The sequence below is a fragment of the Notolabrus celidotus genome, chromosome 18 (genome assembly GCF_009762535.1).
Source record: "Notolabrus celidotus isolate fNotCel1 chromosome 18, fNotCel1.pri, whole genome shotgun sequence".
Lineage (NCBI taxonomy): Eukaryota > Metazoa > Chordata > Actinopteri > Labriformes > Labridae > Notolabrus > Notolabrus celidotus.
The window spans coordinates 19,311,924-19,338,896 of NC_048289.1; the positions used below are offsets into that span (position 1 = coordinate 19,311,924).

Below are 26,973 nucleotides of genomic sequence, written 5' to 3' on the forward strand. Positions count from 1 at the left end.
CATTTACCAAAAAAAAAAAAAAGCTTGTTGGTGTAACTGGCTGCTAGTTTATCTTCACATTTCTCCTTCAAGTTTGAGGCCTCTTTCAGTTTCAACCCCTCAGGTCTGCAGTGTTATCAAAGTCTCTGGTTCTCAGCAGGGGGTCCACACCTCAAACAGTGCCACTGCCCAAAGACATTACCCTTATCCCCATCTTCTTCTTTATTTTGGTTAAGAGCAGCGGCTCAAGCAACGGACACAAAGAGAGGCAGCTGGACGGAGGGGGGAAAAGAGGAGAAAGAGGGGTAAGGGGAAAAGAGGTAGATTTTGACATGAAGTGAAATAGTAAGAAGGAGTTAAGTGGGTAAATTATATATTTTTCTGAAGGAAATTGGGTCATCAGATAGATCCAAAGGGCACTTGTCTTTCCTCTAGAGTCAAGAGACTGAAGCGGATTTCACGGGTTATTCTATTCTCGACTACCGGCCACAGTGGTGTGTAAAATGAGAGGGAATGCAATGTTTTGGGAAATCTAATTTGAGACCTGTGTTTGTTTTCCCTGCCTTATTTTGCAACCATGAGGCTGGCTCCAAAGCAGCACAACTCTCCTTCCACTCAGTTTCACAACGACAACGTCCAACACCAACATCCTACCAAAACCCTTACACTCCACTCGGCTCTGCTACGCTAGGGCGAGGAGTTTCAGTTGGTTTCTCTTTTGCTCTTCTCCTCTCAACAGAGTTAAGCAGACAGTTAATTGGGAGGTTATCCACCATGTCGCAGGAACATATGCACATGTGCGTACATACAGACATATTTTAAAAAACACAAATATTAGCAGCCATCTTTTGGCAGCTAATTGCGACGTGCTCCCCGTGGGAGGAGAGAGGGGTCCTCGGTTGATAATTAATCCTCGTTTGGAAAAGTAAATGACATTCATTAGCAGGGAATCGAGCCAAGTGCCATTATTTACATGGCAATAATCTGGAGCGTGCTGGTGCTGCTCTTTTAATGTTACAGAAATAACTCTGGGACAGGGGACAAGTACAGTTGCTTTCCGCTCTTTTTTTCCCGTCATGTCTTCACACCCAGGAACAATTAGGCCCGGGTGAACAGATGGGGACGCCTCTGAGTGAGACAAGCTCCTCTGAACGACTCTTCATCTCCTTCTTATCTCGCTCCCTCTTCCAAACACACTCAGGCATGTGCATACACACACACACAATCACACGCACACAGAAAAATGATGAAAAACTCACAAATCCGGGCATGAACATAAAAATACACACACAGACATGCACACAAAAAAAGCATCCTGAGCACTGAGCATACTGAGCCAACTTTTAACATTAACTGTCGGAAGACAAGCCTCTTACATAAGGCTTAACAAGAACTTTGAAAATGTTGCTGCGTTGAAAACACTGAAGGTAAAAAACACAAAATCTGGCCTGTAGATATTCAAAGAGAAAGGGCACTGGCTTTTAATATTGATTAAAAAAATATTTTCCACTGAGATTTCTGTGTTTCTCCCTGCCTTTATTAATTATGAATGTGTATTTTGAAATTATAATCAAGAAAACTCCCCTATCCTTTGTCTTTCTTTTGTGAGTTTATACACAGGGCATGCTTTGTACACATTTGCCGGACCAAACACAATAGTTACATATCCATACATGTGTGTTAACGCTGCTGGAGCTGGTGTGATGACCAAAATGTTACACAATGGGCTATTTGTTGCGCAACCCTGAGGTCTTCCACAATGGTACAAGCCTCTATGCACTGTACGGTTGGGGGGGGATACACACATGAATGGAGAGCTATGAATGTAAAGACAAAGCAGACCTAACTGCAACACCGACCGCAAAACGTCAACAACTGGAGAATTGTATGTTAAAATGGAGAGAAGCAACAATGAGGGGATGCATGAAAGAGTAAAGGAGTAGTAGTAGTAGTGTGATACTCTTTGTTACTTTATATGCTATACAGTACTCGAAATAATTCAAGTTAATGGATCCATTTCTTTTTTTATCACATAAATGTTGTAGTGAAATTAGCAAAGTGCATGGTAGAACCATAGACTGTATAAAATATGGACGTAGTATCCGTGACGTCACCCATCTGTTTCTGAAGCGCTGTTTTTGAGGCCAATCGTCGGTGGCAGCCATATTGCTGCTGTCGAGCGATTGTGACGTAAAGAGGCGGGCTTTGAGCCTCCTAGCCAACAGCTACACTGTCTGCCAATCAAGTCAGCTGTGCCTCTCATTGGAAGACTTGTAATCTAAATATCTCTGAAATTGCCACGTTAGAAAAAAAATTCACCCCCTGTACAGTGTGTGCCGATCAAGAAATTAGCTATCCAGACTACACTCGTCTTTTGTACCAGACTGTAAACATGTTTATTTCTGCTGTGAAGATCGGCTTTTTGGAATTGGTGTGTATGTGGTTTCCAGTAGTTCTGGAGCCAGCCCCAAGTGGATCCTCGATGAACTGCAGTTTTTAGCACTTCCGCATTGGACTCGTATTTTTAGACCGGAGGGTGCCGCTTGAGTACAGCTGCAAATTTTGGCTTTAGCTCCAAAGTTACTTCTAATTACCATTTGGTTGTTTCCAGAGAACCTTTACAACGGGACTACTGAAATAATAGTTGAATAGTTCAAAATGACCATTGTGTCGTATTTTTGGTTGAAATCTTCATTCCAACTATGTACGCTACGATGCAGGGGCGTGTTCAGGCTTTTTGGGGTGGCACTGACTTATGCAGGGGTGGCCCAAAGTATGTGACCGCACGCAGACAAATAAATATGGCATTATTTCTGTCTCAATAAATCATATCAATTTAAACTACTAGTATCATACAGATGTTTTATTACTGTACATCATTTCTGATTAAAAAAAACTTTTTATTTTTAGTCTTTTATTTATTTATTTGACCTAATTTGGTCTGTCTGTCTTTTCTTTTTTTTCTTTTTTTTGCCTTATGTAAGCAATGTGAGGTTTGGGTGTGATCGGCTCGTGGTCATGGTCATGAAAAGGCTGGTAAAATTGTTGTATCCTGTTGTATTGAAGTACTGCCATTGGTGCAAAGACTCTTTATATCTACTTTTCTACACTGTCAATGCTTACATGCACTATAATTACAAAATCAATAAGAAGAATTGTGAAAGAAAAAAATATTACAACTGAGTGGTAACATATAAATCTTCCAAGTATAATTCTTAAAGGACTCAAGAACTCATAAATACACTTTGACAGTTAGACAGTGTGCAGGAGTTTGGGTGTCATTTTTGTTGGACTCATCTCTTTCAAATGAACCTGTATGAAATAGACGTGTGACGCATTTCTCTACGATGTCATGTACAAACAAAAGAAAATGTGCAATGAAACGCTACAAAACTAATGGCGGTCTGTTTTCTAAATAGCAAATTTCAACACAAGTCCTGACATCCTAACCTGATTGGTTGCTAGGTTAGGATTTTTTGGGGTGTCACCTAGGGTGGCCATCAGATCTCAAAGGGGGCCCATTCCACCCCTCTGGACACGTCCCTGTAACTTTTAACTCCTGTGAGAGCAACATTTCTTAAATAAAAGCTGTTAAAAAAAGAGAGTTTTCTTATTGATTGTTGGATCTTTGGTTGTACATTTAGAGGTAGAGTCAAGTCTGTGAGGATTGACAACACCTCACCAGTCACAATCCACTCTTCTCAGGATCAATATCCCCCCTGACCTGGATCCTGTTGGGCTTCTCTCTCTGTCCAGTATCATGCAGCAGGTCATCACCATGAAAACTAACACACCTCTTATTGTGCGACCTGTTACCTTCCTTTGTCCACCTAAGTACAATGATTAAGGTATCAGTCCTTGGGGAAATAGGTGACAAAAACCAAACGGACTGAACTGAATGTATACACCACAGTTTCACAGCTCCTACACGACCTTAGCCTTTGTGGTTGTGGGGGATAGTCCCTGCCCCCTCTGGTCAAACTGCCAGACAGGGAGTGTTCTCTTAAGACAGTCTAACCCCTCCTTTACCCCTCAGATTAAGTAACATTACCTTGTGTTTGCTGACACCAAGAAAGCTACCCTGAGTCTCGTACGCCTCCTCCTCCATCATATTCTGTTACAGCTCCAAAACAATGGAGGCTGTCAAACAGACAAACACTAAATATCTCTAAAAGCCCTCTTTTTTCTTACAGCTAAATCTAAATCCAATCCCAAACTAGAAAACTAGACCAATGGAAGTTATAAAAACGCCTAAACCAGGGTAGTGGGCAAGTTATTTGGGACTTTTTGCTCTTTGTGCAACTGCTGAATTAATGAATACCTAATGATGTCCACTCTGTAAATCTAATGGTTGTTTCCCATTTGTGACCAAACTTGAAATCAAGCTTTCTTGCCCTCCTTCCTCCCTCGACGCCAGGCAGTTATTTTAGCTATAGGGAGGACTGAAGCCTAGTGTGACCTTTCCTGAGCTGAAGGGAAACTTCCGAGAGAAATCCGATAAAATCCAGGGCGCGGGCCTCGCTAATTCGTTCGTCCAGCTTGCCACACTTCCGCGACCTCTTTTCCTACAGCCCCCCTCCCCCCGACAACCAACCCCCAATCGATCTGCTTATCTCCCAAGATCAAAGGCTTGCACCGCCGTTGTACATTTAGCCTCGGCTGGGTCCTCCCACATCATGTCTAAATATTAATGATAATAAAGTCTCACACCCATCCCTGTGTCAGGCAATTACAGCCAACATTGATCCTCGGCTCTCTGCTCCAATTAGAACTCACCGCTCGTAATGCGTCCTAGCACATCAAAGGATAACAGCCATTGATCCACTCCTGGATCTTAACGTTTACCGTTAGGAGAGAGGCAGGGGGATGTGGCGTCGCGGTGGGGGGAAGCAATATTCTGACTAGAGAAGAAGAGGGGAGAAAAGAAATCATTTTATCCAGCCAGTCAGGTAAAGGAAGCACTGAAACTCAGAGGGTAAGGCAAGGCAGCATGGGTTCAAAAATAACAGACACTGACAGTTCAGAGGGTTTTCAATATCCACAGCCCTAGAAAGACTTCTTCACAACAGCAGCAACACAAAACAGCAAAAACTTAAATCTCTTTTGTCTTGACAGAGATCTTGGGGTAGAACACATGAAGAGTATCTGCAAAAAAGCCCCCTCTTTAATAAGCAAAACATATTGCAGTCAAAAGATCAGTAAGATACAAGAAAAAGTCAGTGTGAAAGTTCAACTCAGGGACTATAAATCCTTCTGTCTAATATGGATGATTGAACCTAACAATACAATGAGGGAGAAACTCTTGGGATTTATAATCAGCTGTATAAAATACAGGTCTAAGTAGGAGGAAAAAAATCTTCTATGAAACATGAGCTAGCATGTCACCTCCCACATCTATGTCTTAAGGCCAACTATCCTTGACAACTGACCTTTTTGACATCTTAAAGTTTGACAAAAGAGAAATATTTAAAAAATAATAAGAGAACAACATTCTACAGCCAAACAAAGAAACAGAAACAGCGGGGTAAAATCCGTCCCATTGAGTCAATAGACAGCGACACGTCACCATTAAAACAGGGACATTCCTTGCACAAATGAAGCCAAACAATCCCACTGTTGACACCATTATTCAACAGGGCCTGTTGTTATGCTCGGTCTCTGCTGGACTGATAGCTCTGATAGTGCTGGCCTTGGGCGAGACCTCACAGCCGCCTTTGTCGCGGAGCTGGAGGAAGGCTTAACCACGGCTCGGGGCTACAATGATACTCTTCAGGCCACCATAATACACTCAGTCACTGTGCAAGTAGAATGCAGCCCAATGGTTGGTTTACCTACAATTAATTATCTGACCATGGCTGACCTCTTGACACCAAGTTCAGATATGTGGAGTGACAGGGTATCAGGGACAAATATGAAAGACAGGTAAAAATATCAGCACAGATTTAATTAGTATCACTGCTGTTATAGAACTGGTATCAGATGTGAAACCTGAAAAACATACTAAATGCCAATTTATGTCTGGATGGGGGATTTGGACTGTTGTCCAGATGAGCAAGGGTTCATTCAGAGGCCAGAACTCTTTGCTTTCATTTTTTTCCCTCCTAAACTAAGTTAGTCATCTTCCAGGCCATAAACAATTCTTCATATTCATTCAAAAACTTTATAAACTCTTTCACACATTGAGCTTTTTTCAGTATTTGTTTGTGTGCCATATTCTTACCCTCTGTCCTCTAGCTGTGGTATCCCTCAGTATTATACGCTTTAGCTAACATGGTGCTTTGCTTCAACTCTGTACCTCGGCCCTGACCCAACGATGTAATTAAAGATTGGTGAAATGTAACCAGTGTTTAGAAATGGTTTATGTCAAGTCTGTTCTGAAATGCTATACCACAGGGAAACTTTCAGATCCGATGGGTGTGCATCAACCTCCTGTTAAACAAAAAAGAGTCTTGGCCAGGGGAGTCGGGCAAAATATCTTACGGACAGACACTCTGTGTGAGCAGGGTCAAACGACGGAGGCTGTGTACAATAGAAATGCAATGGTAACGGCAGGAAAACATTTGTTGTTGGCTGGGATATCAGGCTCCTCACATGTGTGTGATACTCAGTGATGCATTCAGGTCAGCTGAGGAGAACGAGGGGACTGGCCGCCTCCACAAACAGGCTGGGAAAGTGACACTAGGATGCTAGGCCAAGACATCAATGTCCTCACAACTTCCCTTTAACACTGAAGCAATGTTAGCCCTGGCGCCATCAGAATATGGGGTGGGATTTAAAGTTTACACTATGGCTGAGAGGATGTACCCATGTGACCCTGCAAACACTTAGGGAATAAACATAGCTGCCCTAAATGTTGAAATGCTATGGTTTTCAAGGCTTTAACTGATGGTTTACCCTTAAAGAATTTGATATTTATTTAGGGATTCTATTTGTCTCTATATGGTAAACATGAAAGCCATGCATGATAAATACTGCTTTTATAAATGGCCAGATACTTATTGTAAAGTCATGAAAATATGTCCCTTTTAAAACTTTTATATCATACTTCTTCTACCAACTTAATTAATCTTCTTTTAACAAATCTCTTCTCTTCTCTACTCTGCATTTTGATTTACTTTTGCTGTTGCAAGCTGTATAAGAAACAATCCTGGAAATAACACTCCAAAGGGCGAAGGGAATGGCTTCATAGGTCAGCATTTTTCATTTTCACAGCCCTGCAAGAACTTTGGCAAATGCGAGATTGGCAACTGCACTCTTGCACTTTGGAGGCAAAGTGTATGTATGTGTGGGTAAATAACATTATTTGAGTTATATTGCACCACAGGGATACTCAGAACTGCAATAAAAAAAACATAAAATAAAAAGGCTGGTCAGTTGTCTTCCATCCAGTCTTGTATAACTATCCATAAAAAAAGTTGGCTGCCAAAAGAAGTATGAAGGAAAGAGTAAAAAAAACAAACATTTGCAAAGTTTCCAGAACTGTTCAGCAAGCAAGGTTGTTGAGACAGATCACGGTAGGATGATGTTGACCCTTGAGGTGCAAACTAAGATCCCTGTCGCCAAACAGACGTGAGGATGGTGGTGAGAGCTGGGAAGTCTACCCTCTAGTTGGCAGCAGGCCTGACCTAGCACCAGGGTGCTCAGCCAACAGCTCCTCTGTCGGACCCCCTCCTCCTCCACCTCTTCCTCCACAGCCTCCTGGATGCCAGTCTGCCTGGCTGGTATGGGCCAAACAAGCCTAAGCCATTGGGCCAAAGGGGCAACGGAACGGCTGCCAGCTGGGCCAGCACTTCACGGCCGAGCACCACTCTCCAAACAAACAGTGCAGTGGGCCACAAGCCACGGGCAACATGGAACCTGTCATTACCAGCCGTGCATGGCTGGTTCACTCCCCAAAACCCAACCAGGGCCAAGGGCTTGAACGTCTACAGCACTTGACTCAAATGTCTCAGCCAGGGTACGTCATGAGATAATCTGTTTTAAGAATAACGCTTTATCATCAGTATGTTGAAGTATATGTCAACATAAACTCACTGCTAATAACGATAACTAACTTTCAATACTTCTTGAGGCACTAAGTGTAAAAACATGACTGTCAAAGTCATACAATTACACAGGAGTGAAAAAGTTGCGAGTGGAAAGATTATGCCTGCCAAACAGCCACTCAGGATTAACTGCATACCATCTAATTATACAACATCTAGAAAACGTCCTTACATCCTTGAGCCAAAAATGGACTCTTTAGGCATTGGACCACTAGGTTTCCTTACAGATCGAGGAATTTGTGGCATAACTCTGCTTTGTGCTTAAGATTGTGGCTACAACAGATGATGGTTTGGGGCATCCATCATGAAAAAAGGCCATTTCAACATCACAAAAATTGACTCAAATAGAGAGGACCATTCAAATCCAGTGTCCATCCATCCATCCATCCACTGCACCACTGTGACTAAAGCATCTAAGGAGATAACTTGAAATAAACAAAAAATGTGTGACAAAGAAGGACTCTGTCAATAGTGCACACACTGGTAAACTGTGTTTCAGCAGGTTTAGGAGGATAATTCAATAATCGGCATTGAGACAAAGACATACAACACATATCAGTGGTCATGCCAAGGTCATCGTGAAAGCTTCCTAAATCAAATTGATATGTATGTTTCTTTATGTTTTGTTTATATATCACATAAAACATTCAGAGGATGCATTTTAGTTTTAAAATAACAAGAATGACCAGATCTAATCTACTAATCTTGAAAGACTAGTAATGGGTCACAACAGTTTAAAGTGTTAACAAGCTTAAAAAATGGAAATTATATGCAATACAATAACTTTTTAAAATCTGGATCAATTACATAATTTCAATAGTTAATCAAAAATAACAGTTAACAGAGTTAATGCAACAGCATTTGCACTTCTCAGGAGTTCCAGTTTGGTTGCTTTCTCTGTCTCAAACAGGTCCTGCATGTCAGAAACTATTGTTCCCTGCGGCTTTAAGGCATATCACAATACGCCAACCTCTGAAAATCCCTTTGACCTGAGTGCTCCACAATGTTGACTCGACTGCTGTCAGTAGCCACCATAGACTGTAAAAAAGAAATGGAGGTCCAATCGCTCGGCTGGAAGTGATGCTTCCACAAAAGGTACTCCCCCTGGTGGCTGGCTGCAGTATAGGTCAAAAACTCTGTGTCCCCAATTCATTTGAAAGGGGCTACGGTCAAACTTTAAAAAATGTATACACATTGTACGAATGTTTCTCACATCCGTACGCTGTGGTGATATGTAGTTATTATTTGACTGTTTTGGGTTCAAGGCTTATTTTCGAGGTTAAAAAACGGGTTTTACTTCCGGATTCACTTTGATTGACAGCTGCCGGAGAGAGAAACTGCATAGGATCTCAGGACGCTGTAGGGCGGAGCTTGTTACCGTGGCAACACACAAATTACAGTGGCAACACAGAAATTCTCTACTGCGCAGACTCTGGCTGCAGATAAATTTACAAGATGGCAGCGTTCCGGAGCGGGATATTTTGGCTTCAAAACCGTTCAATGGGAAAAGGTGGAACGGCGCTATTCATTATACACTCTATGGTAGCCACCCATTTAGCAAGCGCTCTAATTAACTTCTTTGATTTAGATCATCCTCAGGTCTGTGGTGATTCACACCTTCCAAAATAGTCCCTTTGTAATCTTTGTAATGTGTTTGCCTGCTGACATCAGTCTGATTAGCTGCATCTGTATGTTTAGGTCCTAGGTGGTAGCTCCAACTTGAAGTACTTTGGTGATGCTTTAATTTAGTTTGACACAAAGTGCATACTACTTCGCTGTTAGGGAGTTTTTAAAGTGAAATGTGTCATTTAAAAGTGCAGTGGTGTCGGTATATTTTCCGTCACTGCAGCTTTATTTAATGCATGGATGTATAAAGCTTCAAGAGAAAACTTTCACAATTTTTGGGCATTTAAAAATGAAATTGTTGGACTCCTATTGACTTATACTTCACAATTTGACATCTCTTGGTTTTCTATTTTGTCCAAGTCCCTTGTATGATGTGAGCAGAGACCCACATTGAGAATTTCCATAACAAAGTTTAAAGAAAGATCGACCTTCTTGGTAGTAGTAGACTTCATTGTGAGATTGGATTGTGCAAAGAAGATATTTTCATAATAAGTGCTTTTCACAGCATGCACCACCAAAGTGAAGGATAGGTGGGGTGATGGGATCTGTATTTGGTTTCAAGCTTTTGGGACAGAAAACTAAATATTATTGTTATGGTAGGAAAAATGGGCTTTTTTGGTGGTAAGAGAGACCAATTCCAAGTATTTTTGAAAGGAGTGCCAACAAAATCCTAATCTTACAACCTTTTCACTTCCTTGACAAAAACAAGTGGTCTCATTTCGATCATTTTTTTCCCATTGCCCATAAAGGGATATTTTATGCCAACAATAACATGGCAACATTGTACCGCCTTTGTTTTGTTGCACCATCCTAGGAGTTTGTGAGGATGAGATATATGACATACAGTGGCGCAGTAAATGATTGATGGGTTAGAAGAAAATATTAAAAAAAAGAAAAAAACACAAGTCAAAATTCAGCATTTGTAAATATTTGAAGCTCCTGCACCCTGCCAAAGAAAGATATGAGGGGCAACAACAATACAGAAAAAGCTAAACTTAACCATCCACTCTGATGCATACAAGACTTAGACAGCTGACTTTTTTTGTTGAGAATATCGCTGTTTTGAAAAACTACTTAAGACATCTTTGTTAGGAATCAACCTACACACAGTAGCAATCTCAATCCTCTAGCCCAATTGCGCATGGAGCTGAGGTCTTCCCTTTCCAACATTGTAAGAAACAGCCAAAGAACTGGACTGTACAAAGACGGTAAGAGGAAGAATTAAATGAGAGCTGACTGAAAGTGCAGGGAAGGTATGTATAGTGCAAGTGTTTGGGCAGGAGCCACTCCATCCTGGCAAGCGATACAGCCTGAGAGCAAGTTATCATGGCACAGGGATCCCATGTCCTGGCATGGCTCAAAATGGAACAGTGCCTGGCATGCGCACATGGGTACAGAGTCTATTGCGAACATATTGAAGCAAAATAGCGCTTTTTCCGCCTTTACACAAATATCGGCATCTCGTAATGCAGCGGCATTCCACAATATTCCAGGCAGCTGTTGCATAGTTTGCCCAGACGTGTGCACAATAGCTTGCTGGGAGGGAACAACAGTCTGATAAGAGACAATGTGATAGGTTCTAATTGCTTCAAAATGTCCTGAAGAAGGCCCCCTATTATCTATTTAAATCGGCTGATAATGGGAGGCTAGGGGGAGGAGGAGGAGGAGAGGGAAAAGGGGAAGAAGTAGAAGGAGGGGGGCGACCTAGTCAGAGGGAGAAAGCTATCCTCTGCGCTGCTGTCGCCTCATTATTTTCCGTCTTGACGGACGCCCGCGCTCAACCCCTGGATGAATGGCCCTGTGCTGAATAAGTTATCGCCAGACACACAAAGGGAAGAGTGCCACAAACAACACAGCAGTACTGCAAAGCATGAATCTCTTCTTCCTCTCCTTTCTCAGTCTTTCCTCCACCCTCAAATTCCCCCCACACCACCACCACCACCCTCCTTCCCCCTGCTCCCTCTAGACGAAAGGCAGGCCCTGCCACAGACTGAGATCTCACCTGTAATTTCTACAGAAGCTCACAGTAGGTGGGGAAAATGTAACGGATATAATAAAATGAAAGGGAGGAAGGATGCAGGCATCTATGCCTGTTGGAAAGATATATACCTCCATTCCTCCATTTTGTTTCATCTCTCCTTATTGTTTGTGCAGCTCCTCAGTGAAGACAGGGACCTCCTTTGGACGGACTCTGAAGATGTCTGAGAGGATGTTTTTTTCCCCTTCTTCTTAAGACAAGGCCCACAGCATGATCAGTGAAAATGGTTTGGTTTCATCTAATGTTTGTTCCTTTTTTTGTTGTTTGGACTACAGGGACCTGGCAAATCAAATCATAATTACCTCTTTACAATGCTCCCCTGAGAGGACGTACGAGAGGGTTCCTTATAGCTGCTGAGCAGCTAGCTAGGGGATAAAAACAACACGATTCAGACCATTCCCAAACGGTGATAGCTAAGATTTAATCCACAGCTGCCAATCCCTCACCCTGGCTGTCACTCAAAAGTAGCAGTGGAACTTTTGGACAGGAGAGCCTCTTTCCCCTCTGACCGAGAAATCAGAGGGTGCCGCGGCCCCGACAGGCGCACGACGGCAGATCAAACAGGGCGGGTACCCTTGGAGTGACACCTGGAGCCACTTCAAGGGATGAGAGCGCCACTGATCTCCAGTCATCTCGTCAGAACGACAGTCTGTCAGGGTTAAAGGAGGGCGAAAAAAAGAAGCTCTATCAACTAGGATGGTATGAGCGAGGTCGAACAAAGCATCACCTCCATGTGGCGGCTGGCTGACCCCAGAAGTGATGCTGCAAAGAGCGAGTTTTGTTGGAATGCTCAAGTTCAGCCTTGATGCCCATTTTAGGGACTCTGTGACAGCTAGTTGTGCTGAATTAGCCCTTTTACTAAAGACACGACTGTAGTTTTTGCTTGTTTCGCTTTGATTGTGAATGTCATCTGCCTTAAAAGGAATTACTAACTCTAAAGCTAGCTGTCTGTGTTGAACTCTGACACTCCTTGCATGATTTTGGTTCTGAAAAATCTAAAGAATTTCTTCACCACCACATTTAGAATAATTACAATTCAACCATGCTCTGACCTATCAAAAAACAGAAGGCTGCTATGTGCTGGATAATAGAGAGAGGGAGATATGTAGGGAGAAAAAGGGGGCTTTGGCAGCCAGTTAAGCGAGTCAATCCTCACCAGACAAATGCATCCCTTATATAAAACAACAACACGTCTTTGCCCTTGTCAACAACCCCTTCCTCTACAGCCCAGGCTTGTGCTTGTGTGTGTGTGTGTGTGTGTGTGTGTCTTTTTTCCTTTCTGCAGAAAACGTCCCATCAGCACTCTCTAATGGGCGAGGTGGAGGAAGAGAGGAAAAGACAGAGATGAAGCAGAAGGGAGAGCAAGAGAGAAAGAGAGGCAGAGAGTGAGAGAGAGAGAGAGAGAGGTGGCAGTGGTGCTTGTTTGGCTCAGGAGCAGTGAGTAATGAGGCTGAGGCGCACCCTGTCATTGTCCCAGCAGCAGCCTGTAGCAGCACACGCACACGCACATGCACACGCACACACACACACACACACACACACACACACACACACACACACACACACACACACACACACACACACACACACACACATACAGAGACACTGGAAACTTAAAAAGTATCCTATCTCCAAGAAAGACTCTTATCTGACATTCAAAACCAAAAAAGTAAAATAAGTTGGTAGAAATAAAACTGCTGTTCATTATCACAATGTACAACTGCTAGGATAATGTTTCAACCCCCTGGAACTTAAACATTAGTTGTCATGCTGAAGATCTACAAATTAAAATAGTTTTTATTGGGGTTGTATTTATCGGAAAAACAAAAACAGACTGGAATGGAATCCAGGGTATTGACTGAGTTGATGCTGATTACTGATAACAACCTATTCTTGATAGCCGATACAGATAAGATGACTGCAATTTATTTTACATTTCAAACAATGTACATTTACAGCTGAGGGCACAAAAGGCTACAATTTAGTGAGGAAGGCTGCAGAAATGTTAATATTCTATACTTAACAAGAGTGATTTTAGTTAAAATTATTGACACATCAGAAATAAAGAGGAGTTCTGACTCTTTTATTGTCATTTAATATCATTATTATTCTCATGTGCATGTAGTAATGTCTTCTTCATGTTAAAGTCTTTTTCCAGCCACTGGGCCAACAAACTGAGCATACTTACAGGACAAAAATCAGACGTCCATATGTCCATGATAAAACTTCTGTCACTACGTTGTTATGTTTACTAATTATCACGGCCCACACCTGTGGAACACCCTACCTGAAGATCTGAGGGCTGCACAGAGCATCAACATTTTTAAAAGCAAACTCAAGACCGAACTTTTTAGTCTCCCTTTTAACAGAGTTTTATTTTTATTCTTAATGGTTTCATTTATTTATTTATTTATTTATTTATTTATTTATTATCTATTTCAAATTTTAGTCACTTTTATTCTACTTTATTCATGTACTCATCTATTTATTTTAAGAACAGCATCTTATGTTCTTGTAATGGTTTAATATTTTAGTGTTTTTTTATCTTAGAATGTATTTTATTTTGGTGATTTTAATTTCCTGTGTTGAGTTTTAACATCTTATTTTACCTCCAGTGTTTCCTCATTAAGATATCATGAGAGCGTTTCCTCAGTTTGTTCAGCAACTTTTTTTAAATTTTTAATTTATTTATTTCATTTTTATTGTTTTTATTACTATTGTTGCATATATTGTTTTCTTAACCTTAGGATTGTGGGGTGAGTTTGGGGTCGAGGCTGGGGTGGGATCTTTTTCTTAATTTATTCTATTTTAAGTTTTTTGTATGTACAGCACCTTGTGTTACAATGTCATTGTATGAAAAGCGCTTTATAAATAAAGTCTGATTGATTGATTGATTGATTGATTGATTGATTGATTGATTGATTGATTGATTGATTGATTGATTGATTGATTGATTGATTGATTGATTGATTGATTGATATATCAGACTGTTAATGTGTGTAGAGATCCCACCATACATGACAGGTAGAGATAAGTCTTCAAAGTAGTGGCGACTCAGGATACTATTCTAAATACACCGCTAGCCCACTAAATCTATGGTCATCTACTTTGGAAAATGGTGGCTCATCAAGTACCATGACTTCATTTATTTGTCAGTAGTTGCTTTAGTTTTTGGGTTGTTCTGCAATTCTCAAATGCCTGTGGAAAAAACACTACCGACTAACGCTAGCTGTGGCTTGTATTTCTTCAATACACCTTTGTTGTGATGACAACTGTCCAGGTGACTCAAAAACTTGAGGATTTTAGTCCTCATCTCGTCATATCGGCCGAACAAGTTTTGCAAATTGAAATTGCGTTATCTCCTACGAAACAGAGAAAAACATCCACACCGGTGACACCATGTTTAATCTCGTCAGCTTTTTGCAGCCATAGACATATGAAGAGTAGACGCCGCATTGCCCGCTGGGGCGCAAGAAATACGGCCGCCATCTTGGTCCGGTCATCCTACCCATGATCCTACCTGTAAACGTAAACTGAAGCAGCAGAGACTTCAAGATGCCAGAGCACTGTGCGGCAAAATACCTATCATTCATCACATATATCACATATCAGAATATTCTATTACTGTTAAGCCCACTATGAGTATTAAAATACGCCAAACCATGTGTCCTGTATCATACCTACATGTTTGACGTTTGCAGAAAAAAAAAAACCTGCATGAAAATCAGTTTAGTATTCAGTGAGTTATGATTGATTGAATGCGCTGACACTTAACTGCGCCTGCCAAACAGATTACACTGAGTGGAGTGGGTGACCGGACCAAGATGGCGGCCCAACGGCTCGTCAGCGCCAATAGGTAGTAGCGGTCGATGCGGCGTCTACTCTTAAGTATGTCTATGGTTGCAGCTGCACTTAGTCTTCATCTCTGAATGTAATGGCAGATCTGATACTGCCACCTGCTGTGTTGGAAAGTGTAGGTTTGATATTGAGTAAATTAAAGCAACTTTTATCTGATGGTTTTTATGGTGCTTTGCTAACATATAGGCCATAATTTTGGGGAGGGGAAGGAGAGATATTTTATTTTATTCCAAATTATTTACATTGAAGAATAGAAAAGGTTTTGATTGCTTTAAAAACACGAACTCTAACTTTGATCAGTTGCTAGGATTTGCCTCAAAGTTAAGTCGTACAGACTGTTCGGTCAGAGTTTGACTTTAGACCTTCTGGTTTGTTAATTTAGGGGTTAAACCCCTGCAAAGGTCTGTTTGAATTCCAGGTTGTAACCTTTTAAAAATGTAGATATAAGCATTTCTACATACAGTTATAACCTACCAAATATCTTGCTACTTTAGGCCTACACACTTTTCCTTCATCCTCCAAACATACCGATGATGTGCTTGCATGCACTTACACACAACAGCTGAGCTCATCTTGGTATGAATAAAGTTTAGCTAGGGGTTGTGGTGGGGGCAGAAACGATTCATGCTTGGGCACTTTGCTCCTTTGCCAGAAATAAAAAAAACAAAAAAAACAGACTTGACATAAAAAGCACAGAGCATTACCCTGGAGGGGGCAGAAAAGGCCAGGGATGGGACTGACCCAGAGGGGCACTGCAATATGGGGATGGGGGGCGGCGAGTAGGGAAGTAATGATGCCAGGCTGAACAAATTGCAAAGCAAAGGGAATGTGTTTAAACGGAGTACATGGAATTATCGTGGCAGCAACACGGAGAGGAGATCAGAGAGAGCGGGATCCACTGGGAGGGATCTGCCACTCTCGAGACAGGAAACACGAAGCTCTGCTGTGGCTACTGTGATGAGTTTAGCTGTAATATGAAGTAAAATAGAATGTAAAATAGAGCAAATATGGCTACAGTATGACATAAGGATGAAACAGAATAAGAATTAAATAAATAACCGTGTAGGGTTGTAAATGTGACCTAATAGCCCAACTCTCCTGCTCCAACTAACATGTTTTAATACTATGCTGCTCTTCTTTTCCTAAAATAGAGAAGCACTAACAGAAAAAAAGAAGACATCATGAGGAAGAAGAAGAGGAAGCATCAAAACTACAATTTACCCATATCTTTCAGCTTCAATTAAAAATAACCTAATCTTTTTGTTCAACTTCCTAACAAGACTTCAAGAGCGGCCCCAAGACTCCGATCCCACTGCGGCGCACTGGTAGATTTGAATTCCATTAATTATGTGACCTACATATCCCAGTAGTTAAAATTCCAGACAGACAGATAAAAGGAGGGAGTATATATTTTCCAATAACACAGGATAGAGGTGAAACTTGGAGATCTTTGGGACTTAGGAGTTCCAGCCCCCTGAGACTTTTTAAGGGCCATGAACTTAAGTCACCTGTTTAACAATAGTGATAATTAAGTGGCATCTAAACTTGCTACGGTAAGCACTATAAAATTGATATAAGTGAACATGGTCACAGTTTAGGACAGCGTTTCAAGACACGTATCAAAAAAGGGAAGCTTGTGACTTGGTAACAGTACGCCTGAATCGACTTGTGAGCTACTGCATCATATTCACCCCCGCTCACGGGCTGATCTCTTAATCAGTGTCCAGAACGTGCATGAGTCCTCTTCTGAAGGCTGAGGCGCTGTCCATCCTCCCTGCCCGTCGCTCCTGCCAGTCCCAGCCATGAATATGGAGCTGTTCTGTGGCTGGGAGCTTGCTTATGTTTTCTGTCTGATATCTAGGCCCCATTCCCATTTCAAAGGGAGGTCCACCCGGGGCCTTGACTTTTTGATCTGCCTGGCGACTGAGTCGACCACCTGCATGTGGGATCAGCTGCCAGTGAGAGCAGACAACCCCTTTGCTTCAAAATATACATCCTTCCCCCCCCTTTTTCGTCCTGCCTGCTTCATTGCCCTTCACTGTGCCCCCTCCTTCCGTGAAGCTGCCAGGAGCCCCAGTGGTCCTAACAGGGTCTGGAGCTAACTCCCCATTCCTGACTGCTCTGACCGCGGTGGGTGAGAGGCTTGAGATGTTTAGTGTGGCAGCAGGAAGTCTCACACGACAGTCACAGTCTCTTCCAACAAGAAGCTATGGTTTCACTGAATCACAGAAGCAACAGAGACCTAAACGCCCCCTGAAGATCTTTGATTTGTGTAATCGAAGTCTATGATCCTTGCTGTGAGCAAATCCCCGTCCCATTTCACTCTACTGAACCTGTACTTCCATCAAGAGTCATACGATTGGAGGGTAATGTACACATTATTTGAAATGAATATCTGCTAAACAATGATTACTTTTATAAAGCCTTTGAAATGTGAGAGTTCAGCAAATAATAGTGAGTCTGAATAATTCTCAAAGAAAAAAAAACTTTAAACACCAGTGGGAATTGAATCCTTGATTTACTTTGAAGGCAAAGGTTTCCTCTATCTACAAAAACTGATAAAACTCTTGATTATAAAAGGTAATCGAGGCTTATACTTTACTGTTATCTTATTCTATTTTAATTTACTTATTCATTCATTTATTTATTTTTATTTATCTACTCAGTTTTATTAATATTTATAGCCTTAGTTTTATTTTTAACTCTTATCCTTACCCTTTTTTAATCTATTTATTTTAACTATTTGTATTCTTAATTTTGATGCTTTAACTTATTTTAATTACACATATTTTATTTTTGCTGTGCATTAGTCTCTATTTTATTTTATGTTATCTTAATTATTATTATTATTATTATTATTATTATTATTATTATTATTATTATTATTATTATTGTTATTATCTTCCCCTAATATGTTTTTCCATTGATTTAGTTTTGCTTCTTTCTTGTTTTTCAATCGCTGTAAAGCACTTTGGGTTGCATTTGATTTGTATGAAAGGTGCTATATAAATAAAGCTTGATTAATTGATTGATATAATTGGGAAAGGTTCAATCAGTTGTGTGCTACAATTGAAAACATTAACTTCTGGGGTGTTAATGAGTTCTTTACCTACTAAGAGCTGTTATAATCTATGTTTTCATTCATGCACTCCTGAAATGTAGAGACATTTTCAAGATTTCTGAGCCATGAAATTTTTAAAAGCTGTTGGTTCAAACACTGAAACATGGACAGAACATCAGCTATCCAAAATGAAGCCAAAACTTTTAGAGCTCATCCTGGTTTACTGGCGTAAGTGTAGGCCTTAAAGCCCGCCCGCTCTATAACAGATGAAACATGGGCCTAAATAGAAAATTAAAACAAAAGTCCAATATATAGTTCAGCTTTTAGCTTTCAGATGTGTAGCCAATCCCAAAAACTTTGGACAGCTTTTGGGAGCTTTGTGTGTGTAAATACAGCCTAGGTACTGCATGTAAGCAATCTGTGGGAAGGCATTGCTTTTGTCATATACTTTTTAATAGCACATAGGTAAAGATTGCTTTTCTAAATGAGCACTATATGAAAAAAATGATTATCTAATGATTATAGATGTTATATTAATGTAAGAATATTATTTCTGCCTCATTGGGTTCATATTTTCTGCCATGATACATGTGAAACCCAAAGGATTTTTGAAAATTGAATTAGAAATGAACCAAGAGGATGCTGCGGGTGTCCACCCCCAGACCACTGATCAACTACGAAGAGGAAAGAGCTGACATGCGAAGGAGGCTGTGTTAGTAAGGCTAATTACAAACAGCACCAATAAATAGTGTTTTATAACAATTAACCTCATTGGCAGTGTGAGTTTCACAGTCAGAAATGTGTTAAGATTAATTTTCAAACAATGCAACAGCTATTTAAGATGTGTGTCTCTGAATGTTTTTAACAATAAGTGATGCTCACGGAGTCTTTAAGTTAATTGGCTTTCTTGAACTCTGACAGTTAGCTTAATGAGTTTCTAATTGTTTCTCAGCTGGGGTGATATACACCAGTCTATAAAGACACTCTCAGAAGAGGTGTTAGTTTGGAGGGAAATTTGGCAACAGTGGAAAAGGATACCATTCATCTTGTGGATCACAAAAAATTCATCCATTTACATGTTGACGACTACTTGGTGACCATGGATGGCTCAAAAGAGAAGACTTGCTGTAGTTTATGTACTTACCACAACTGTTCAATAGTACAAATGTCACAGTATGTCTATCGTTCTATTATTACCAAACAAATATTCAAAGCTTTTGGCTTAGAATTTCTTTCTATTTTTTTAAAGTTCATTTTTCAGGCTTTTCCCCTTACTTTGATAGAACAGCAGGAGAGACAAGAAATGGTTGGGAAAAGACACAATTACACTACAATTATACATCATCACCCCTGCTACGCACTAGAGTTACTAGTTGGTTAAACTAATTGTTGACATTTTTATTATTGTGTGCCCAAAATGCCGGTCCCATGTTGTGTCTAAGCTGAAACTCACCCAACAGCCACTAGCCACAGCTGTAGCACAGGTTAATGGTGTCTGCCATAATGTCATAATGCTCTACTATCCGGATGTAAACAAGGATAGATGACGAATGACATGTCATAAGGTGCCATGGTTTGGCATTATCTTAAGCCAGGATATGAAGATTAAGTTGTATGTAGGCTCTGTCAGGTAATACTGGTATATAACCATTCGACCAGAGCAATGAATAACCAGCATAGGCATGTGGAAGTTAATCTGCAAGGAGGACCGAAAGCTGGTGGTGCTAGCTCTGCTATTGTTATTCAACATACTAAAAATATACCTGCAGACTCTGTGATCCCGTGTTTGTGCTTCATGTTTAAGTGTCTTTTAATCTTTAGACTAGCCAGCTGGTAAGAATTCAAATGAGAGTTTAAATGACTGGGAAATTAGTGGCTTCCGAACATCCTTAGTAGAGGTTGAGGCAAGGAGTGAAACCATAGACTACTGTGGTGAGGACTAGAGTCTCTCTACATTGGGCACTTGATTTAACAAATGAGCTTAACTGTGCCATCATTTTTACAAATTTTGGTTTAAAAACCAAATAAGAACATCAAAATATTATCACACAAAAGATGGGGAATTGTCCACCCAATGTTTAATTGAGTTTGTTTATCCAACTTAGCTTTGTGCTGTAATTTCATATGTATAACATAGCAAGATAGGTTAATTTTATACATGTTATTGTAAAAGTAATTTACATATACATTGTGGACCTAAGGTAACGCACTACTGAGACAAACAAGTGGTGGAACTAATCCTCCCTTCAGTGTGAAGAACGACAATTGCTCTGACATCGAAAACAAATAAACAATTAATCAAAAGGCAGAAAACCACGGGAGCAAATAATCAAATGAATGGACAAATGAGGAAAAATTGCCTAAAAATGGGGTGGGCTGTGAGATATCGTTGAACCATCCTGAACTTACTTCTCAGTTCTCAGTTCTCTATCTCTGGTTATAAATTACTTCAGATTTGACGTTTCCAGTCCACAAACTTACAACAAAACAAGCTCTTTTATTCAAACAGCGAAGAAAGGAGAAGAAAAAATGACTTTTTGTGAAAGAAAGGCAGGGGGTGTACGTTGCTCTGCTCCCATCAAGCAGAAAGGCAGGCGGTAGTCGTAGAGGCTCGCAGCCGGGCTCCACTTTGGAAGGCCCTCATAAATCCTGATTTGAGCGGGGCGCTAACCAGAGGAGGAGAGGCACGTCAGGAGTGGAGGAGGAGGGGGGAGTGGCAGTCTGCCTCTTAAAATGCTACGTCTGATTAAGTCTTCCCATTAGGTGACAGCTGAACTTTAACATTAATATGATAATATTGAAATAAGTGTGTTATTTACTTCAGCAGCAGAGGGGGGTGGAAGGGAGAGGAGAGGAGAGGAGAGGAGAGGAGAGGGAGGAGGGAATGATGAATGATTTCTGGACAGCTCTGGCTGACACGCCAGAAAACTTGACCCCCCCGCCGCTGCTGCCGCTGCCGTCCTCCTCTTCCCATAATCAGACTTGACAAAATGGAGACATATGCAGAAATATTGGTTACAGTCGGCGTCACAGCCCCTCTCAGACCGCCCCTCTCTTGTAACTGCCGACCGCCCTGTGAGCCGCCCTCCAAATTGTCTACGGGCACTGAAGCATCTATTTCAATTGGCACTTCCTTCCTGGCCCCGGGATTTTACATTTAGTCGGTGTCATTTACATATTACTCTTAATCAAAATCCACAGTGGGCGACAGGGAGAGAAAAAAAAAACAAGAAAGAGGGGAGCGGGAAACAAAACCGTGGCGTTACGGTTCAGGGACAGGCACACAGGCACTTTATGAAATGGAGATGTGACAAGACATTACGGTGTCTGTGTATGTGTGTGTGTGGCTGTGTGTGTTTGATAGCGGATGCATAGGATAAAACAAAGCCTATTGAAATATTTGCGTGTGAATGCTTGTGTTTGTGTGATTGTTGGGGGCTGCATTGTGCATAAACTAGCGAGCAAGAGAGACAAAGAGTGCAAGTTGGATATGGGTTGTAAGTGCATTTTGTGAAAAACAAAGGCAAAGAGAAGAAAAGGATGGAGACATGTACAGAACGCATTTGTCTTTTTCAGCTTTTTTCTGCAGGAATGCTATGTAAGGCAACTCTTTTCTCTGTCTACTCAGGCACTCAAAACAAAAAGCATTGCATGGAAAGGCTGGCATTCACACTATTAGATAGTTTAGTTATGTTGTTTGTTTTATCCTTATAGTAAATGTCATATTGAAGTTTAAAAAGTTAATATAACCCTTAAAAATCTACAAGATGATGAAGCTACGAGAAAAAAAATGCTGACAACAGCATTTAATCACTACTGTATCTTAATTTTGTCAACGTTTAACAAGTGTTAAAGACAAACCAACTTGTGATTTAGGGTAATGGATTGGTTTACACCATCATTCATCATCATTTTTTAAATATATATATACAGTATCTAACAAAAGTGAGTACATCCCTCACATTTCTGCAAATATTTAATTATAGCTTGTCATGGGAAAACACTGAAGAAATGACACTTTGATATAATGTAAAGTAGTCAGTGTACAGCTTGTATAACAGTGTAAATTTACTGTTCCCTCAAAATAACACACAGCCATTAATGTGTAAACCACTGGCAACAAAAGTGAGTACACCCCTAAGTGAAAATGTCCAAATTGGGCCCAAAGTGTGGCCACCATAATTTTCTAGCACTGCCTTAACCCTCTTATGTATGGAGTTCACCAGAGCTTCACAGGTTGCCACAAGAATCCTCTTCCACTCCTCCATGACGACATCACGGAACTGGTGGATGTTAGAGACCCTGCGCTCCTCCACCTTCCATTAGAGGATGCCCAACAGATGCTCAATAGGGTTTAGGTCTGGAGACATGCTTGGCCACTCCATCACCTTTACCCTCAGCTTCTTTAACAAGGCAGGGGCCGTCTTGGAGGTGTGTTTGGGGTCGTTATCATGTTGGAATACTGCCCTGTGGCCCAGTTTGCGAAGGGAGGGGATCATGCTCTGCTTCAGTATGTCACAGTACATGTTGGGATTCATGCTTCCCTCAATGAACTGTAGCTCCCCAGTGCCGGCAGCACTCATGCAGCCCCAGACCATGACACTCCCACCACCATGCTTGACCGTAGGCAAGACACACTTGTCTTTGTACTCCTCACCTGGTTGCCCCAACTCACGCTTGACATCATCTGAGCCAAATAAGTTTATCTTGGTCTCGTCAGACCAAAAGACATGGTTCCAGTAATCCATGTCCTTAGTCTGCTTGTCTTTAGCAAACTGTTTGCAGGCTTTCTTGTGCATCAGCTTTAGAAGAAATGTGAGAGGTGTACTCACTTTTGTGAGATACTATATATATATATTCTTGTTGGAATTTTTGCACGGTACACCTTCTTGTTTGCTGCTGTAACTCGATGAATTTCCCCATTGTGGGATGAATATAGGAGTATCTTATCTTATTATTTCCTTCAAAATTTCAAAGCTTTATACCATCCATCCATCCATCCATCCATCCATCCATCCATCCATCCATCCATCCATCCATACCAGTGCTCTCTTAAAAGTAATACAAAATCTAAGTAATGTCGCCAACATTGTTCATCATTCATTGAAAAGGTAAAAGATGGGTCATTTTGATGTCATGATATGATGATGGTGATGACCCGGAGAAAGCTTGCGGCACAGTGAGACCACCATACAAAAAGAGTTGCAGAAACAGGGTCCCTACCTTCCTCTTACCTTCTCAGCATGCCGGTAAGGATGCGAGAGCTCTTGCCCAGGTTGGCGTCTGTTTCTCTCAGCTGGAGGGACAGAAAAAGTGAGAGGTGTTTTTTAGTTTCATTCTGATCCAACAACTCAATAAAGGGCATTGTAATTATCCTTTGAATACAAATAAACAACAGCTACACAGTTGACCACAACATTGAGCGTATAATTACTGAAGCAGCACTGTAGGCTAGTGAAAAGCCAGAGTCTTGCACAGTGTTGTACTGCAGGCCTTAAGGCAAAGTAGGTTGCTCAAGGGCAATTTTAGAAGACCTTCAAACACTTGACACTCTATCCTTCCACCAAAAGTTGTTGGTAGAAAGCTAGAGCAAGAGATCCTTTGATTAGTATCCTGTGTTTCTTTTACCTTTGGGTTACTGGTTCACCTGTGGAGAGAAAACCCACTCACAAAATCCCTTTTAAAAAATGGAAAAGTTAACCAGTACATGAACCATTTTTGAGCACTCAGATAATTTCAGGAGCTTGCCATTCACACATGGGCCTCACAGCGAGGTATTATCTGTGTCAGACACTCATAACTTGATATACTATTCTAGGTTCAGGTGAAGGGGTCAGCTGGGAAGCAGAAGAAGGTTTTATTCTTATGTTAATGTCACTACAACAAGTACGAGGAGGTTTCCCCAGTTCAAACCAAACAGTATAAAACATTAAACCAAAGTACCAATTAGGGATGTTCACAAATAATCGAGTATCGATTAATTGATTGTCAAGAACGTACTCGAACACATTTCTTTGTTTCGATTTTATATCACATGGAACAAACATCATGTGATCTCATATTCCTTTCAGCTATCAGGGAGGTGTTTTAAGTTTAAAGCATGTTTCGATGTGAATCAGCTGACTGAAGGTGTTGCACACTGAGTGACAAGTCTCCACGCCCCCAAGCCGAACTGAGTATGACCTGGTTGCGCTCCCGGCTGACACCTGACCGTGTTCATATGCTTATTTTTCTCAATAAGAACAAGTAGACAGAAAACTGGACACTGTGAGTCTAAAAAAGTTTCTGTTCTGTTCCCTTGTTGAAGTCTGAGCCTTCACTTTTATGACTGTGTGTCCACAGAGATTATGAGCCTGCTCCACATGTTGATATTCAGCGTGTAAAGCGTGTAGCGGAAAATTTGATTCAGGGGGAAAAACGCATTTGACATTGTTTTTGACATGGAAAATGTCTAAAAAAATGGTAACGATTAATCAATAATTGATTGTTACCATTTCCAAAGATCGATCACGGAAAATACTTGAAATGCACATCCCTAGTACCAATACCTGATGCTAGCAGAGTATAAGAGGACATTTACATGGAAATGTAGTCAAAGAAAATGGTAACCTGCTGTTTATTTTGGCCGTTCCTTAACTAAGAGAGGGCAATTTGGAAGGCTGGAAACGCAAAGTTTAGAAACCAGATCCATAAAAAACTGGCAACACGTGGATCCTGTGACAACGGTGAAGTCACAGCCCCATTTGCTGTTCTTCTTCAGTGATATTTCATTACTAAGCAATGTCGCCAATTACTGGCTTGGCATACATGCTCTAGCATTTTCAGTTGTTTTTGCTGATTTGTGTGCATGCAGATCATTTTCACGTTGTTTTCATATGAACACTTTTTTTTTTTTTAACACAAAGGAGCATTTTTTAATGAGAGCATTCTCATCTAAACAAGACCTACAGCAGAGAAACTCCACTCAATGTGACCTTCATTACTCTGCACACTCACTCAATCACTCATCTGACATCTCAATGGTGTTTTATTAGGGCACTGTATGGTAAAAGTTTAGATTTCAGCTTGGGTGAAAATGTTGCACTTTTGCGTTCACACATGCAGCCCAACAGGGTAAAACTGTAGAAAATTTGCAGTTTATGTGTGAAAGGGGCTAAAGTTTGCTGTGAAATTGAAATGTACAGTGTATAGAATTGGGGAAATTAAATGATAACTAGCAGTCAGATCCTACACTGACATGCTCTCTTGTGCCACCCTCCTATTAGTGAAGGAATGGTGGCCTTTGAGAACAAGAAGCTCCTGTCATGCATGATAAGTATGACCCTCCATTTTTCAAGTTTTTGTTATCAAACATGTCTATGAGTAGAGTTTCCTTTGCACACAACAACCACTGTCTTCTTCATTGTTACTTCACTAAATACAATAACATGTATGGTACTAGTTTGTCCGTTCAGTGCTACGGTAGAAACATGGCGGATCAAGATGGCGCCTTCAGTGGAGGGGGACCCACTCTTATGTGGATATAAAAAGCTCATTCTAAGTTAACAGAAAGAAAATTATTTGTTTCTTTAAGTTATTACACTAATTTAACCCTCCTGGTAAGTTGTGGGTCAAATTGACCCTTTAAAAAGTATATTTTTGGTAATATATTCCTTCAAAACCAGCTAAATGCAGCATACAAATCTGGGCAGCATGTGACAGAAGAGGTGTCATATTAATTTATCAACATCACTTCATAAAAAAAAAATAAAAATAAAAATGTGAAATAAAATAAACAAAAATATATGTCATGTAAAACTATTGTATTTATATTTAGGGCTTTCCAATGTACATTTAAAGTTTTAACATGAATTTTAATGAAAAACGAGTGAGTTATCCTCATTGAACCATGATCTGTGAGAATTAAAGAACACCAATGGATTAAATCTTGATTTAAATGGTTAGAAATGGAGTAAAACAAATTAGATTTAAAAAAATCAGATTGGGATTTTTTGGGGTTATGACACTTTTGGATAATTGAATATGCCCTGGGTCAAATTGATCCAGGAACATTATTGCTGTTCCAGAGAAATAAACATAACAGGAGGGTTAAACATACTTATAAATATTATATACAATTTCTAAATAGTTCATTCTGCCAAAGGTCTCTAAATATTATACACTGTACCTTTAAACGAGAAGTCAATAGTAGATTCACACATTGCAGGGCATTTTATTGTTAGTGCTAGCTTATGTTACCACAATGCAAACATTGAATGGTGTAGAGAAGGGTTGTTCTATATGTTTAAGTTATACAGCAAGCACACCCTGATACCCCTCCAGAAATAATGATCATGGCAATGTAGGACTTCTTGCCATGAATATTT

General features: G+C 40.6%; 1 protein-coding gene across 4 annotated transcripts in view; it reads right to left on the reverse strand.

Annotated features, from left to right (window-relative positions):
- vti1a (vesicle transport through interaction with t-SNAREs 1A) overlaps positions 1–26,973 on the reverse strand; it is a 158,367-nt gene that overhangs the window by 23,825 nt on the left and 107,569 nt on the right. Inside the window, exons 7-8 of one of the 4 annotated variants that reach the window (XR_004634707.1) lie at positions 23,842–23,903; positions 4,756–4,880 (exon numbers count right to left, since the gene is read on the reverse strand). Coding sequence is in view for 3 of the 4 variants with exons in the window: in XM_034707644.1 (XP_034563535.1) it covers positions 21,186–21,273; positions 23,842–23,903 (150 nt within the window). In the remaining variant the exon portion in view is untranslated. Of the gene's footprint in view, positions 1–4,755; positions 4,881–21,144; positions 21,274–23,830; positions 23,904–26,973 lie in introns of those variants that run through there. The other 3 variants (XM_034707644.1, XM_034707643.1, XM_034707645.1) reach the window with 3 other exon arrangements.